This window comes from Chiroxiphia lanceolata, chromosome 13, assembly GCF_009829145.1.
Source record: "Chiroxiphia lanceolata isolate bChiLan1 chromosome 13, bChiLan1.pri, whole genome shotgun sequence".
Taxonomy (NCBI): domain Eukaryota; kingdom Metazoa; phylum Chordata; class Aves; order Passeriformes; family Pipridae; genus Chiroxiphia; species Chiroxiphia lanceolata.
Genome location: NC_045649.1, coordinates 9,306,440 through 9,321,249, shown reverse-complemented (window position 1 = coordinate 9,321,249; position 14,810 = coordinate 9,306,440). Strand labels below are relative to the sequence as shown.

General features: G+C 50.6%; 1 protein-coding gene across 1 annotated transcript in view; it reads right to left on the bottom strand.

The window, feature by feature from the left end:
• ZFHX3 (zinc finger homeobox 3) overlaps nucleotides 1-14,810 on the bottom strand; it is a 110,865-nt gene that overhangs the window by 20,867 nt on the left and 75,188 nt on the right. The window contains 3 exon segments of the mRNA XM_032701105.1: nucleotides 311-511; nucleotides 703-836; nucleotides 9,675-9,782. Coding sequence (XP_032556996.1) covers nucleotides 311-511; nucleotides 703-836; nucleotides 9,675-9,782 — 443 coding nt within the window.

Below are 14,810 nucleotides of genomic sequence, written 5' to 3'. Positions count from 1 at the left end.
GTGACAAAACATCCCATCAGCTGCTGCATCTTCCAGAAGCTTCGGCGCAAGCTGCCATCCCATGCAGTGACCTGCAGTGATCAGGTCAAGGAAATTGTATTTATCCTGACCTCTTCACAGGGAAATCACTCAACACTTCCACAGGCCTCAAACTCATACACAACCTATCGGGATGGGATGAACGTCAATGGCAGAGCCCTGATAGGTGAAGTAGTTGCCCACTGCAGCAACCTCTGCTCCTCACCTTTGCGGGGATGGTAGCGGACACGCTGGGATGGCAGTGGACACACTTGCCTACGCAGCCACTTACCGTCATGATGAGTTTCTCGACACAGTCAGGTGACACGCTGTGCAGGTGGGTGAGGTGCAGCTGGAGGTGGATCTTGTTATTCAGCATGTCCTGGCAGAGTGGGCAGCGGAGCATGGGCTGCACAGAGTGCTGGGTCATGGCATGCACCCGCAGCCGGTTCACGTCTGTGTTGCTATACTTGCAATACGGACACTGGTACATCTGCAGAGAAGACAAATGAATCACACAGCTGTTCCAGCTGCTGCTTTCCTCTTACTGCCAGGCTTTAATAATTTGATGCCTTATCCGATCACCAGTTATCGCCTTTCATCCTCCTTCTCCCATTTTATTCTTTGTTTTTGGCACATTGGAAACAAATTACCTGCACAGAAAGGTGGGTTCTTCCGCCTTACCTGCTCTGATTTGGTCTCCTCTGAAGTTTTCGACCATTTAAAGGAGAGAGGTGACTCAGAGCTGCTGGGAAACGATATCCGCTTAGAGGACGCTGGAGGCTCCGTCAGCTCCTTCTCTGCCTGGCTGGCTGGTGCTGCAACAAAAAGTGATTTACATCAGGAAATCTCCAAAGAGGTCTAGGTTGGACAGTGCTTCCATTTACTGCTTGACACACCCCCCAAGGATTTGAATGAGGATGAGTACTGACTAAGTCCTACAACGCACACTTGGCCAAAACCAGTTCATTCTTGATGATGATCTCTCACAGCACAGGAACTGTGTGACTGGTGACCAGAAGCAGAGAGATCTCAGCTGTTTCTGAGGGCTGCTTACAACCTGCGGGTGCAGGAGGGTCTGGGCCTGTGGCTATGTCCAACACACAAATTCTTGGCCAGATGTGAAGGCCCAGTGTCACCTTCAGGGGCAGCTGGACTGACTCAGTGAGGTAGAACTCATACCCTTTGCTCACCCAGGACATTTTACGCATGGACACTCTGGAATACGTTTGCCCTGTAGAGGGCCGGTGGTTGTGGCCATCAACCCAACCAACAGCACCCATGCTGGCACTGCTGGGATGGCTCCGGCCGGTTCAGCCCATGCAGCTTCCAGAGGAGTGTGCATCTCTGGTGCATCCTAGCATGTAGGCCTGCCAAAATCCTGATTTTGGTGGGACCTGGCCTATGGGACCTAGACACTCCCACCTTGACAAGCTGAGGAAAGGCCATTTTATTACAGCCAAACAGAGAAAGGCAAATGAGTCCTGAAGTCAACAGCAAAACATTCTGTGAGTTGTGGCACTGGGAGAAGCACATCTCTGACCTTTCCCCTCCCCCGAACCCTGGCCGCCTGCAGTACATAAATTTGTGGGACATCTATTATTTAAAAACTGTAAGGACAAGTATATTATACACAGCCCCCGTCTCCTCCTCCCCGAACACACATTCATAACAGTACTTTAATCTGTCTCGAATCGACTTCAAACCCATTTCGCCCTTAATGGGAGTTATTCATTTTCACTTGAAAGGTAATATCTGACAGCTGGATATTTAATATGATGGATCGGCTGCCGATTAACAAGGCACTGTAGCATTCTCAGGCCGGTCCCCCACACTTTCCCCCCTGTCTCCTACTCTCCTTGTGAACCCGCTGGTATCTGCTCCTTGTTTCAGAAGATGCTGTTAGAGTCAGATCCAGGCAAACTGCTTCCTTCCCAAAGACCCTTCAGTGCACTGGCATGAGCTATATTTCCAAAGGTACCAAATCACAGTGGGTAATACAATCCCCATTTCTAACTGCCTTCCCTGACAGTCCCCACCTCTGCGCCTTCAGTTAGACAGAGGCAAAGTAAGTTCCAGGAGAAGGAAAACAAGTATTGCAAATAGGTAACGGTAGTGTCAGAGGGAGGCAGGGATTGGAGGAGCTCTGGGATCACCGAGTTCCTCCTGGTAGGCTTGGAGGTGATCTCATTCCCTGCGGTGCTGCCAGCTGCACACCTGGTGCTTCAGTCCTGGCTGGGCACCAACCTCCATGCACGGATGCACAGTCCTGGCTGTATCTGAAAGCCAAACCACAGGACTCCGCTGTGCTGCCAACTCCATGACAATGTCCAAACCAGGCATTTCCTTGTGTAAAACAAGTCTACAGTGTCAGTGCCGACTGACAGACACTAACACAGATCCTTCTGCCCCTGTGGAATGACATGCTGCTCTGCTCAGCCCACTGCTTGAATCAAGATCCTCCCTGGGCTTCAGAAGTGGAAAGGGGTTAAAGGTGTCTGCAAAGCCAGAGTTGGCCTTCGTTGCTTCCTATAATAAACATGCTTGGAGCATTAGGCACATGGCACCACCTTGTTGCTCCTCTGCTGGGGAAGGCAGTCCCTCCTAGAGGGTTTGGGGAGGCAGAGATCACCACCGATAGCCAGCACTGTGGTGGGTGAAGGACCACCCTGCCTTAGAACACCCTACCTGAGTCCTGTGGGATGTGAGCGGCCCTGGTCGGGAGCCTGATCACGGCTGACACGGTCTACTCCTCAGTGTGACCTCAGACACTGAAGCACCAGCCCTGATCAGGCAGTTGGACACTGAGACTGGCAGCTGGAGACCCCAGGTCTGTCAGGGCAGTCAGGCAGCCATGTGAGCCCTGCTCCAGCCCTGCACCAGGCTGGGACAGTGACAGTCATGGCTATGGGTCCCCTTGGACCTCTCTGGGCTGGGTGGTGACTGGGGCTCCCTGTGTTTCTGCATCAGCCGCTCAGCAGTAGGATGTTTTTGGATGCAGTGACCAAATTCAGTTCAAGCATCAGCTACCCACAGGCTGCTGAACACCAGCTGCAACCTTGGGAGTCATGACAGGGTATTTTCTCATCTCCTTTCTACTGGGAAGCAGCCTGCTTAGAATTAGTAACAGGTAATTAAAATGTACTTTTCCTCACCATCTCCAAAATACCCAATTTTACTAAATGCACTTGATCCAACCCATAACTTTAATCCTTCAAAACCAGAGTTACTGATGATTGTCCAGACCCCAGAATAATTAATTTGGTGCAGGGTTCTAAAAAATGCACATGGAATATTTGTTCTAAGTATTTTGAGTTGACAGCTCAAGTGGGAATTTTAACACTGAGACCAAAGTTTATTGTTGATAAACAGGCAAATACATGAAGTGACACATTCAGTCCACATCACAGATCAGAGGAATAAAGAACTCTCTGCTGCCTGGAGAAACAAGGACGCAGCTCGACACCTGCCTGCAAGGCTCCCAGCATGGCGTGGGACCTTCTGTCTGTGCAGAGAGGACAGGACAGAACATCTTGGTCTCAAAATGTACAAAGAGCCATGACCTCGAAGGGCCGTGAGGCACCAGAGCCAATGGAGACACCACTTGTACCGTGACCACAGGCCAGCATCTTGCTTCCAGGTCAAGGCCTTGCAGGGCAGAAAAAGGAATTTGGTTTAAAGTATGACATATGCCTACATATTGGATAGTACTGTTACATACTTTGATTCTTTAAATGGATTTAGTTCAGATTTGACGATTTAGAGGAACATCTAAATCTAAAATTTAAATAAAATTTCTAAACTAATGTCCCCTAAAGCCAAGTGTGAATAGACAGTGCTGCCATAGCACTTCTGGAGACCTACTGATCTTCTCACTCTTCTCAGCAGCTTCTGCTTTTCAGAGGAGGAGGAGAGATTCTCCCCAACATTATTCCAGAGGTGAGATGGGCACTTCCTTCGAAGTGGGGACCTTTCCCTTGCTGGTTCCAGAGGGAAAGTCAGCATGGGTCCCCCAAGCTCCTGTTCTCCATCCTGGTGGGAAGGGAGTTGCCACCCACCTCTCAGCCATCAGAATCTTTTAGCTAAAGTACCACTGACAGCCCCTTCATCTAAACTTCCATCTCCCAACCCAGCAACATAATGGAAAAGCCAATTAAATGATTATTAATTCATGCTGCTTTCCGTAAGCTAGAGGTTCTCATCTCCCTGCATTCCGTAAACCAGCTTGCCACTTGCCCTAGAAATTTACAGTGGGGTTTCTGCTATTGCCATTGATTTAAACACCACCCTCCCCCCCAGCCTCTGAAAAATTCCCTGTCGTGAAGTCCAGCCGTTGGCCTGGGAAACTTCTCAGCGGGACCAGGGAACTGTGCTTTCACTGCTCGATGGAAAATAACATTCTGTATTTGGTGGTGCTGCCTGCCCCAAACTGCCTTGATGTGTTCTCAGAGCCATCGTTCAGCATCACGAGCCCTCGGATCAGCTGGAGCCGCTGTCCTGCTGCCCAGCCTTCCGCCAGCAATGCCCAGGGCCACTGTCCTTTGCCCTTACAGCACCTGTGGCTGTCCCGAAACCCAGGGTTCGTTTATCTGTTTCATCCATTCTCCAGGAACTTCCATGACCCAGGAGCACCCGGAGCTCCCTGGGACCCTCAGGGAAGGGTACGGGGCACCCAGCAGTGCCACAGCGCTGCCCCCTCCTCAGTAACACATGGACCAACGTTTCCTCCTCAAATACCATCTGTTTAATTCCTCGTTCCCTGAACATACCTTCCGTTCTATCAGCTGCTGTAGCCACACTATCAGGCCTGTGCACTGCCTGTTGCTCTACAGCATTTCTCAGTTCTGTATTTGACAATAACATGATCGACAGGTAAACACCCCCTGCACTCTGCACGGGCACTCTGCACCCGCCCTCGCTGCTGCCTCGCATGGCTCCGGCCCTGAAAATGGCCGAATAATTTGTTTTTCTAATGCTGTGTCATACCTTCCTGCCTGCAGCGAGTACCCACAGCTGAATTACTATTAAATATTCATATCACAGTACCCAGAAGCCCCGGCCGCCACCAGACTTCCCTGCCTCGCTCCGTATGAACACAGAGCACCCAGCAGATGCTGTGGTGAGACGCCAGGCAGCACCAGGGGCACGTGGAGGCAGTGCTTTGCTTGGCACTACGGACACCACAGACCTTCCCCATGGCCCCATAGCCCAGTTCAGCTCCCCTGGCACCCACGGATGCTGTCAGAGCCCAGTGTGCCCTGAGCCCAGCTGGCTACTGCACAGAACCACCTGGAGCTGCCTCCCAGGAGCCTTTTGTATATCCTTGGAAAAACACAGTTAGAGGCAGCTTCCCATCCCCTCTCCCAGGTTTCCCTGGCGCAGGCGCCAGTGCTGAGAGTGGCTCCATCATGCCCCTCGTCCCCTTCCTCCCAGCCTCTCAGGCCCCCAGAACATCCCGGCCATTAAGTGCTCCACAAATGCCAGATATTAAAAAAGCAGCAAAAAGCAGCCGGGGGGAGGGGCAGGAATAGATTTCCGTCAGGATGTGCCTGACCTGTTTTTTTCAATTTCAGTAATTAGAAAGGCAGTCGGCCTGTAGGAATTATTCATAAACTGCAGGAGCTGTGCAGTATACATTTATGTTAAACATGTCAAAGCCGATTGAAATCATGCCTGCCAGCACCATAGTCCATAAACACACTTTTCTGCAACAATTTCCCAGCTCTCGGCAGCCCATTAATACCTCCTTTAATAGCAATCTACCACGGATTTGAATCAGGGACGCTCCATTGCACTAATTGCTCTGTTAGGTGAGCATCATGGATTAAAAAAAAAAAAAAATCATTAACAAAAATAAAAGCCCTTCAGGTCAGTCCTCCAGAAAGATTTTATTTCAATCTATATTTTAAGTAGACTTTGTTTCTTGTTTTTGTGGAAAAAACCCTGATATACTCTGAGTACCCAACAGACTGCATTAAGGAAGTCTCTGGTAGCCAGGTCACTGCTGGTGATGGGCTTCTCGGTCAGAGACACAGACCAGCACCACCTGGAACCTCAGAGGCCTCGTACTGGTCTGTCCTGGCCTGATCCCGGTTCAGCTCAGTATCCATCATCTACATCCTGCCTTAAAAATGGAGTCAAGATCAGCCACAATACCTTTTCCCCTCGCTGGTTTGCTTGTGGTAAATCTTACATTAGTCATGACAAGATAATGTCTAATGCTGAGCCATCAGGCACAGAGCATCTCCCTACTCCAGTACAGAGGTGGGCACAGAACATCTCTCTGTTCCAGCGTGGAGGCACTGCCATCTTCCAGAACCTTCTAGGAGCTACAGAGAAGCCTGTGAAAATCAAGATCCAGCGAGTCCTTATTTGGGATGGAGTTTTCCACGTGTATACTCAACTGGAAAATATCACCTTAAGAAATGTTTCTGCTTCACATTATTCCATTTTAAAATAAACACCAAGAACGAATCGATATATTTATTTTGCAGCTGAGACATTTTGACAAATTCGCAATGAAAACAGAATTTTTCCCCTTGGTGCTGAGACTGACCCTACACAGGCTGCACCTGGGCTGTACTCACCGCAGCACAGCCCTTCACCTCTGCATCAGGGCAGGGAGTTGGGCAGGGGAACTTGGCATTTCCTTACAAATCTCACAAACCTTTAAGAAAGTGGGAGAAATAAACCCCCTGTGCACAGTGAGGAAACCGAGGCACAAAGGGGAGCAAATTGCTGAGGAACATAATGATCAAATTGAAGGTGATGAGCAGAAAACGGGTCTGTTCCCCTCCCCTTCCACACGCCAGTCACTGGCTTTGAGCCTGCACCTCTCCCGCCTCCATCTCCACCTTCACAGAGTCGCCTGGCTCAGAGGCTCCTCCGAAGGTCAGCCAGTCCATCCAAAGCAGGATAGACTGTGCCTGCCTCATTCCCGACAGCAGCTCCTCTAATCTTCTTGAAAGACCTCTGAGGAACCTTCCCAGAAAACCCACTCCAGCGCTTCACAGGCTGTACAGGATTTTTTTTTTTTTATTTATTATCTAACCTCAATCTTTCTCCCTTCAATTTAAGCCCATTGTGTCTTGTTGTCTGTATCCTCAACATGAAGAACAAATTATTTCCTCCCTTTCAGAAGCGTTTCATGCACAAGAAGACTTATCGTGTCCTCCTGTTCAGTCTTTTTTTGGGTCAAATAAGCCTGTTCATTACATTTTCTCCCAGCTGATGTTGCTCTGTTCTGGGTCATTCCTGCTGTTTGGGCTTTCTGAAATTGCTCCTCACATTTCCCAACGCCCCAGCTCAGGAAAGGAGAGCTTTCCAGTGCTGACGAAACCCACCCATGGCACAACATTGTCACCCACACCACAGTGTCTGGGTTTCATTTCAGCCTGTCCTGAAAAGCAGCATCGAAAGCCTTCCCAAGGAGACACTGACTGCAAACAGGACCTTCTTCACACAGAGGGAAATTGGGTCGTGTTGACATGATTTGTTCTTGACAAATCCGTGTCGACTGTTCCTCATCTCATTATCTTCCCATCAGCACTTACAAACAGTTGTTTGGTCAATTCCCAGGAAAATCTGGGGCAAATGGAGCTGGCAGGTGTGCGGTTCCCCAGCCACTCCTTCAGCCAGGGACAAGCCCCATGTCTGTCCCTCGCTGCACCTCCCCTCTCTTTTGCTCAGCACAAGACAGAGCAGCTGGCAGGTCTGAGATGCTCCAGGCACTTTCTCCCAACACCCAGGTATGATGCAGAAGGTCAGGGACAATGTTCAGTGTCACCAAGTGCTCTGCAGCCTGTTCCCTGGCAGATGGGGGACAGGCTCTCCCCGCCATGCCACTGACATGGGCTGTGCTGCTCTGCTTAGTGAAAGTGAATGCAAAGAAGGCTTCGTGCTCTTCAGCCTTATGACACCATGGTCACAGCCTTACCCTGCTGCTGAGAGCACACTGGCTCAGTGCCAGCAGCCTCCTCCTCCTTGAGAGCTTCCTGGTACTGCCTGCTCCCCTCTCTGCTTACAGCCCCACTGGTACTGGGGTGTTTTCATGTCCCTGTACTTGGCTCCTTAGTGGTTGTCAGGAATAATCTGACTCAGTTTTTATTACTTCCCATGTCTGAGGTCCAGAAGGACCCGGCAACACAGCCACATTCCTCGAAGGAGCCTCAAGATCAGAAAAGTGAATGAGGTGTGGTGCCTCCTTTGCACACCTGCCAGACAGCAATACTGGGTAGCATCATAATGCTTTAAAGTTCAGGGTGGTGGTGTTATGTGTTTGCAAGCAGGACCCGAGTTCAGCATCAGCACATCACACACCATGCTGAGGCTGTGCTCCAGACAAGGCTGGTCCCATGCTCTGTGGACTCACACGTCCATTCTGCATACTCTCCACACACAGTTCCCTTTGCAGACCCTATGGAGCCGTCCCATTTCTGATTTGCTCCTTGGCTGACAAACGCTGGGTTAGAAATTTCACTAGCATGATGAAGAAATAAACCCATCCAAATCCAGAGTTTTGGGACAGTAAAGGGTTTAAAAAGAAGGCTCCTCTTTTTTCCTTACGTATTTTTAGATATAAAAAAAATATTTTCAAAATGATCAGCCTTTTTAAGCGCTTCAGGTTTGGGCAAATGGCCCTACTTACCCCTGAAGAGATGTAATCAATAAATAATACTTACCTCTTTCTGTGATACTTCACAAAGTGCTTATGCTCAGGATCATAAAATCCCACATGAGACTAAAAACCACCTAGAGCCAAGCAAAATCCGCATTTCTGGGTTAAGAACGGGTCTGTGATAGGGAGGAACACACAGAGCAACCTTGAGTGGAGCCCATACCGAGAGCACAATCTTCAATAAGCAGTTAGGCCCAGCTTGCCCTCTCTGCCCATTAGGACACATCTTCCATTGACTGAGATTGAGACAGGTTGAGATTAGAACTGTAGACACGAAACACCACATTCCATCCTTGTGAAGACTATATAAAACAAAATATCTTTGTCTGGGGCTCACCAAGAGGTAAACACGAAAGCAGAAGGAGAAGGCTGCCTGGAAGAAGGGTCTCTGTGCAGGCTGAGGCATCACACTGACCAACCCCAAGCCTGCCAACCGAGCAGGCCAGCATGGAGAAATGGGACCCAGGAGTCAGAACTGCTCCGTCCTGGTCCAAGGAAAATGGGTGCCGCCCTCCAGCGCCTCAGGTTCTGTACCCACACTGAAGTGGTTACCAAGGGCCAGCTGAGGGGAGAGATGTCTCTCTCCATAGGGAGACAGTCATGGAGTCACCAAATGATACGCTTAATCCTACTTTGTGCTGGTTGCTGCCACAAGGGCCACGAGGGGCTGTCCCCTTCTCCCTCCTCCTCTCCTAGCTGCCGATCCCCTTGCCCAGGTCCAGTTCTGGAGCACACAATGCCCAGCACCAGCCTGGGGCTGGGAGTGGGGATGCATGACCCACCACGACTCAAACTATTGGGTATGTCATGAAGCTACACCCAAAGCCTTCACAGAGGATGACACATCACACAGACACTGACAATGCCATGTTGGTCTGTTAAGGAAGGGTTTTGTGGACACTGCTCTTCCCACCCCCCTTTCCTGGATTTAAAAAAAAGAGGGACCAAACGCCACCTCTACTATATCACAGAATCATACCTGTCCATTTACTCTGGTCCTTGTCCCCTCCACTCTCTTGCTCCTTGGCAGGCTCCTCAGCATCACCGGTTGTTTCATTGGGTCCTTCCACATCTTCACTGGGTTCTTCTGAAACAAGAGAAGCAGAAAGTGTAACACAGACATTGAAGGTAGAACAGAAGAGTAAGAAGTTGCCATTGAGTAAGAGCAACAGTCAAGGCTGTGCACAAGTGTTGTGTGGCAGGTATCAACATCACTCAGTGTTCTCCCAACACACCTGCTTGCTGGTCAAGGCATAAATTACAGAGGAAAGAAGCAAGAGATAAAGACAAAATGAAGAATCTTGCTCACTTCTACCACCTGGAGCTACAAAGGTCCCCTGAGGTGTCGTGTACAGTGACACAGTCCTCTCTACAAGAAGGGTCTACCCAGCCACACCATGGATTAGAGATGCATGAGGGACTGGTTGGAGCCTCCAGCACATTCAGCCTCATCCTTCCTCCTCATCCTCATTGCAAGCTCTTCGGCCCCAGAACAGCACTGACCCTGATCACCGAGATGCCTGAGTTCACTGCAGACACATCACATCCGTCCTGCTCAGACTAAGCTTGGAGCAACTCGGTCTGCTGCAGCCATGGCCTGGACATGAGGCATGGGACGAACCTGCTCAGGGTTCTGCCTTCACCCCAGTCAGGGGAAGAGTTTGCCAACCCAGGCAGCACCATGCAGGTGCCAAAGCATGGAGGAGAGACAACACTCAGTGAACTGCAGAAAGCTCAGAACAAAATGCAGAGCACCTTGGCCCTGCCTGTAATAACAGCACCAATGTGCCAAGGCCAGGTATGGAGCGTGTCGACCCAGCACGGTCCAGCTCCAAGCCAATCCTGTCAGGTGGGACACTGGGAGCGAGAGCATTGTGGTTGTTATACCAGGGTGTAACAGATACATTATCATCTACTATTTTGGGTATTTATGTACAGTCCCTATAACTGACAGGGGTTACCCCACCACTGGGCTAAACGACACTTCTAGGCTATTATATAAATTTTTAGGCAGCATAGTTTATAATTTTAACTTGCATTATCTGGTCATGGTAAATCCAAGGCTATCCTGGGGTTTACCTGAACCACCTAACCAGTTCAAGCACCACCCCTCACCTTCCCCCTAACAAAGACAGGGCTAGAAATTTGGGCTAAAAATATGTATTAGGAGCTTGCAGATACTCAGCAGTGCCCTTTGAGGATGTGTCAGCCTAAATTGGGGAGGAACTTGTAAAAGCATCCAGAGATCAGCTGATATTAGGTGATTTATGCTCTACTCCTTTTACTCTTTTAAAAGCTGGGAACTCTTGAGAGCTGTAGGGATCCCATGGGCTTTCCCTGGGAAAATAGGACTCCAGAGTGAGAGGGGTAGCAGTGCTGACAAAGGCACCCAACATGTAGAAAGACACTAATCACTGATGGAGGGGTGAGACGGGCAGTTTGCCACATGAGCCGAGTGCTCAAGTTTGCTGGGAGAAGGGCTGTGAAACAGCAGCTGGGTTCACGTTTCAGAAATTAAAATTTCAATCTTTTTTCCACTCTAGGGAAAAAAACACAACAAACCACCCTGGTGGTGCACACAACTCCACCACCCTGGTGCCTTCAAACCACTTCAAGTAGGGCAAGAGCGTCCCATCAGCTGGGGGAGCTACTGCAGAAGCAGATTTATCTGGTTTTATTAAAAACCTTCTTTAACGGGTTTCTACATTTTATTTAAATCATAATTTTAACCTGTCTCTAGACACAGTGTTGTCTCTTGTCTCAGATGCTCCCTGACCCCCCTGGACAAGGTGAGGAGATGGCTCCCACCTCCCATCGTCCCATGGCCCACGGCCTGCACCCCACTGCACATCACTCATCACCCATGGCCATCATACACTGCCCTGGCCCCGGCCCCACCACTGCTCAGCCCTGGCCCCCAGCCCAGAGACCCCCAGCCCAGAGCTCCCGGCCCGGCTGAACAACAAAGGGCACCCGGTGCGGCGGCACTGCCGGCTGCGACCCGGAGGTGTCAGCATCGGCATGGGAGGAAGAGGAAGGGCAAGCCAGGCTCAGCCGCTGTCTGGGCTCTAACCTGAGCATGTGGAAATAATACACGTCTTCCAGTGTGCTGTCTGGTTCGAGGGGAATAAAATAGGACATTCATAAGCAGTTACACCATCTGTCTTTATACCATCATCATCATCAACAGGGGAAAAAATAGCTCTTTAAAATGGATGAAAGCCCAGGCTGACAGTAACCGGAAAAATGTGAGCTATGAATACCAATAACGGGAGAAAATTATTAAAAAACAAGGCTACGAATGCAAGTCTCCAGCGCGGCTGGGGCGGCAGTCCTTTGTGTCCACCCCCCAAGCAGCCCAAGCCGAGCCCCCACATCCCTGGCACTGAGCACTCCCTAGCCCCAATCCCAGCAACGCTCCTCTCTGAGGACGTGACCTGCCCTCAGCTCAACACCCTGTGCTGGGCAGGGGGGGCAGGGAGCAGATCCAGATCTGAACCTTTCTCTTGCTCCACCCCGAGCTATTTTTTTTCTGAAGAATAATTTTTTTAAAGCAGGATGGGAGGGAGCAGAGTCCAACACATCTGCCCAGGGAGGCTCTGAACCAGATGGGGAAGGTCCTAGTACCATCCCTGCCCAGCTCCTTGCTCCCAGGGCCTCTGGCATGGAGCCCCAGAGAATGGGAAGCGTTAACTGCAGCTGCCTCGTGATCCCATTCCAGCAGACTTCTCTGGAAGGCAGAGGCAGCTCTGCTCACCATGCTCAGCCTGGTCTATGCCGCAGCCGCCGGTGTTCCTGCTGAGCCCAGGGATGGTGGGTAGAGCAGCCCTTCACCTGGCTCCAATTCACCGAGAACTCGCCTTCAGCACACGTGGGGCTCACACCTGTGTCTGACCCAGCTTCTGGCAAGGAGACCTCAACACTGATGGTAAAAGCAGCAAAGCTCCTGCTCCTGAAAGGCCTGTGCCCACGCTCTCTGGTGACAGCTCCGTGGTTGCTGAGCCGCAGCAGCAGCTCTGTGGCACAGTACAGGTCTGAGTAGCAAACACCTGCATGAAGGCAGCCAACCATCCATTCCCTGTGCCCCTTTGGGGCATCCCTCTGCGAGGACAAGGCCAGCAGCACATCTGGTAGGGAAAGGTCTGCTCCTCCCTCAATCCACAAGGAGTTTCCATTGTCATTGTCTGCAAAGCCCGGTGTCACGCTGTCCCCACACTGTGCACGAGCAGAGCCCACCACCGTCCTCACGTAACGGCCCACGGGACCCACCTGCAGCTGAGTGTGCAGGCCATGCCAAGGTCAGCTCCCGAGGCTGAATGAGCCATGGTCAGTGAGACATAGGGAATTTACTTCCAAATCACCATGACCCTTTTGTTACCACCTGACACCCCAGCCCTCCAAAGCTGCACATGCTGTTCGGACTTCAGAGGTACAAGAGCTGTTGTTGTGAGATTTGTATGGGAGAATCATGTCCCCCTGAAATACAAACAACACACGCTGTGCACGTGTCTCCACGCCAGAGCTCCATCTCCAAGTCCATGATGCTTTATTAATAACTTTTAAAAGGAATTTTCCAACTGCCAGGGCCCAGGTCAATACCGAGAGTGAGCAATTGCAGCCCCTGGAGCCCAAGAAGCTGCTTTTCCATCACATCCCACCTGCCCCATGCAAAATCCTAGGAAGAGTCTTTGCTTCCTTCATGAATAAATCATTTTAGAAAGCGGTATTTCCTTTTAATTTAAAATTAAACCGTTCACTGCAGAGGAGTGGGGGAAGAGCAGGAGCAGAGTCTGGAAAATCACGAGTATCTGACTTCTGCAGAGGTCAGGGAACCTCTGACTCAGTTACACACTGAAATGTGCCTGAATAACTGTGCTCTGTCGCACAGGACCACGCTCCTGCCGTCTGCTCCTGCCCAAACGCAGCAAGTTTGAGGGCTGGAGAAGTCGGCAAATGCTGATGGGATCCAGACTAGCTTGAACAGCCCAAGACCTCTCACCTCTCATTCTCTCAGTCAGGTTTTCCTTAACAAACCCAGATCTCTTATCTGAAGGGATAAGGGGCATTTCAGGGGTGGTGGAAATGTAGGGATGGGAGAGAAAGAGCGTGCACTGCTTCTCCACCCTCCGGCAGGCTCGAGAGCTGAGAAACATTAGCTGTCATGAACCACAATCAAATCAGGTTTGAAATATTTAGCAGTGGCTTGGAAAATGCGGCGGTGCAGCTCTGACAGGCGAGATGTGCAGACACCCATTTTCCATTATAATGGAAATATCAAGCCTGTTCTGAATATGTATAACCTAGAAAAATGTATTGATTTTTCATTTGGCATTAAAAAAATGAAATACCCTGCAGCTGTCAAAAGCCTTTTGTTAAAAGCTCATCTTTCCTGGAATGAGGTTTACCAGAAACAAGTTTTAATTGTACACAGGGTCTCTCCTTTGTAACAAAAAGAATCCCTGACGCTCCCGTTTTCAGGATAAGTAGCTGAAAAAGCCCGCAGAGAGACTGGACTGAGACCTGGCTGACTGCTGCACGCTGTGGCTGTCGGGGAGGTGACGGCGATGGCTGTGTGGCACAGATGCTGTGCTGGCACCGCCATGTGCTGCCAGCTGGCGAGGGGCAGCCCCCGCTGCAGGGTTCCCACCACCCAGCCTGTTTCAAAAGTTCAACTGCTTTCAAGTAGTTTAAACGTGAGTTCCCCCGGGCCCTGGGAGGAGAGATGCCGGGGTTTGGGTCCATATGGAGGAGGAGGATGGTCTGCAATGGGTTGAGGAGCCGAGCCCAGGTGGAGCTCAGCTGTCCCCAAGCTGTGCCAGGGCCACCATGCAGGGTCTGGTGCTGCTGACTCAGAAAGGTCACCAAGAGGCATGCAGAGGGTGGTCCCACCTCACACCGTGCCCATGGGACGGCGCACTTGGCTGTGGGAACAGAGCAGAGGCAGAGCCTGGGATGGGAGTCTGACCTGAGCTCCCACTCCAGATGCATCTGCGTGCTCCAATACCGGCCATGCCAGCTCCTAACAGGATTACTCTATATCAACCTGTTTATTCCCACTGTTTTTCCAAAAGGAAAAGCAGGACTCCAAATGGTAAGAAGGCAGCACTAAGCACAG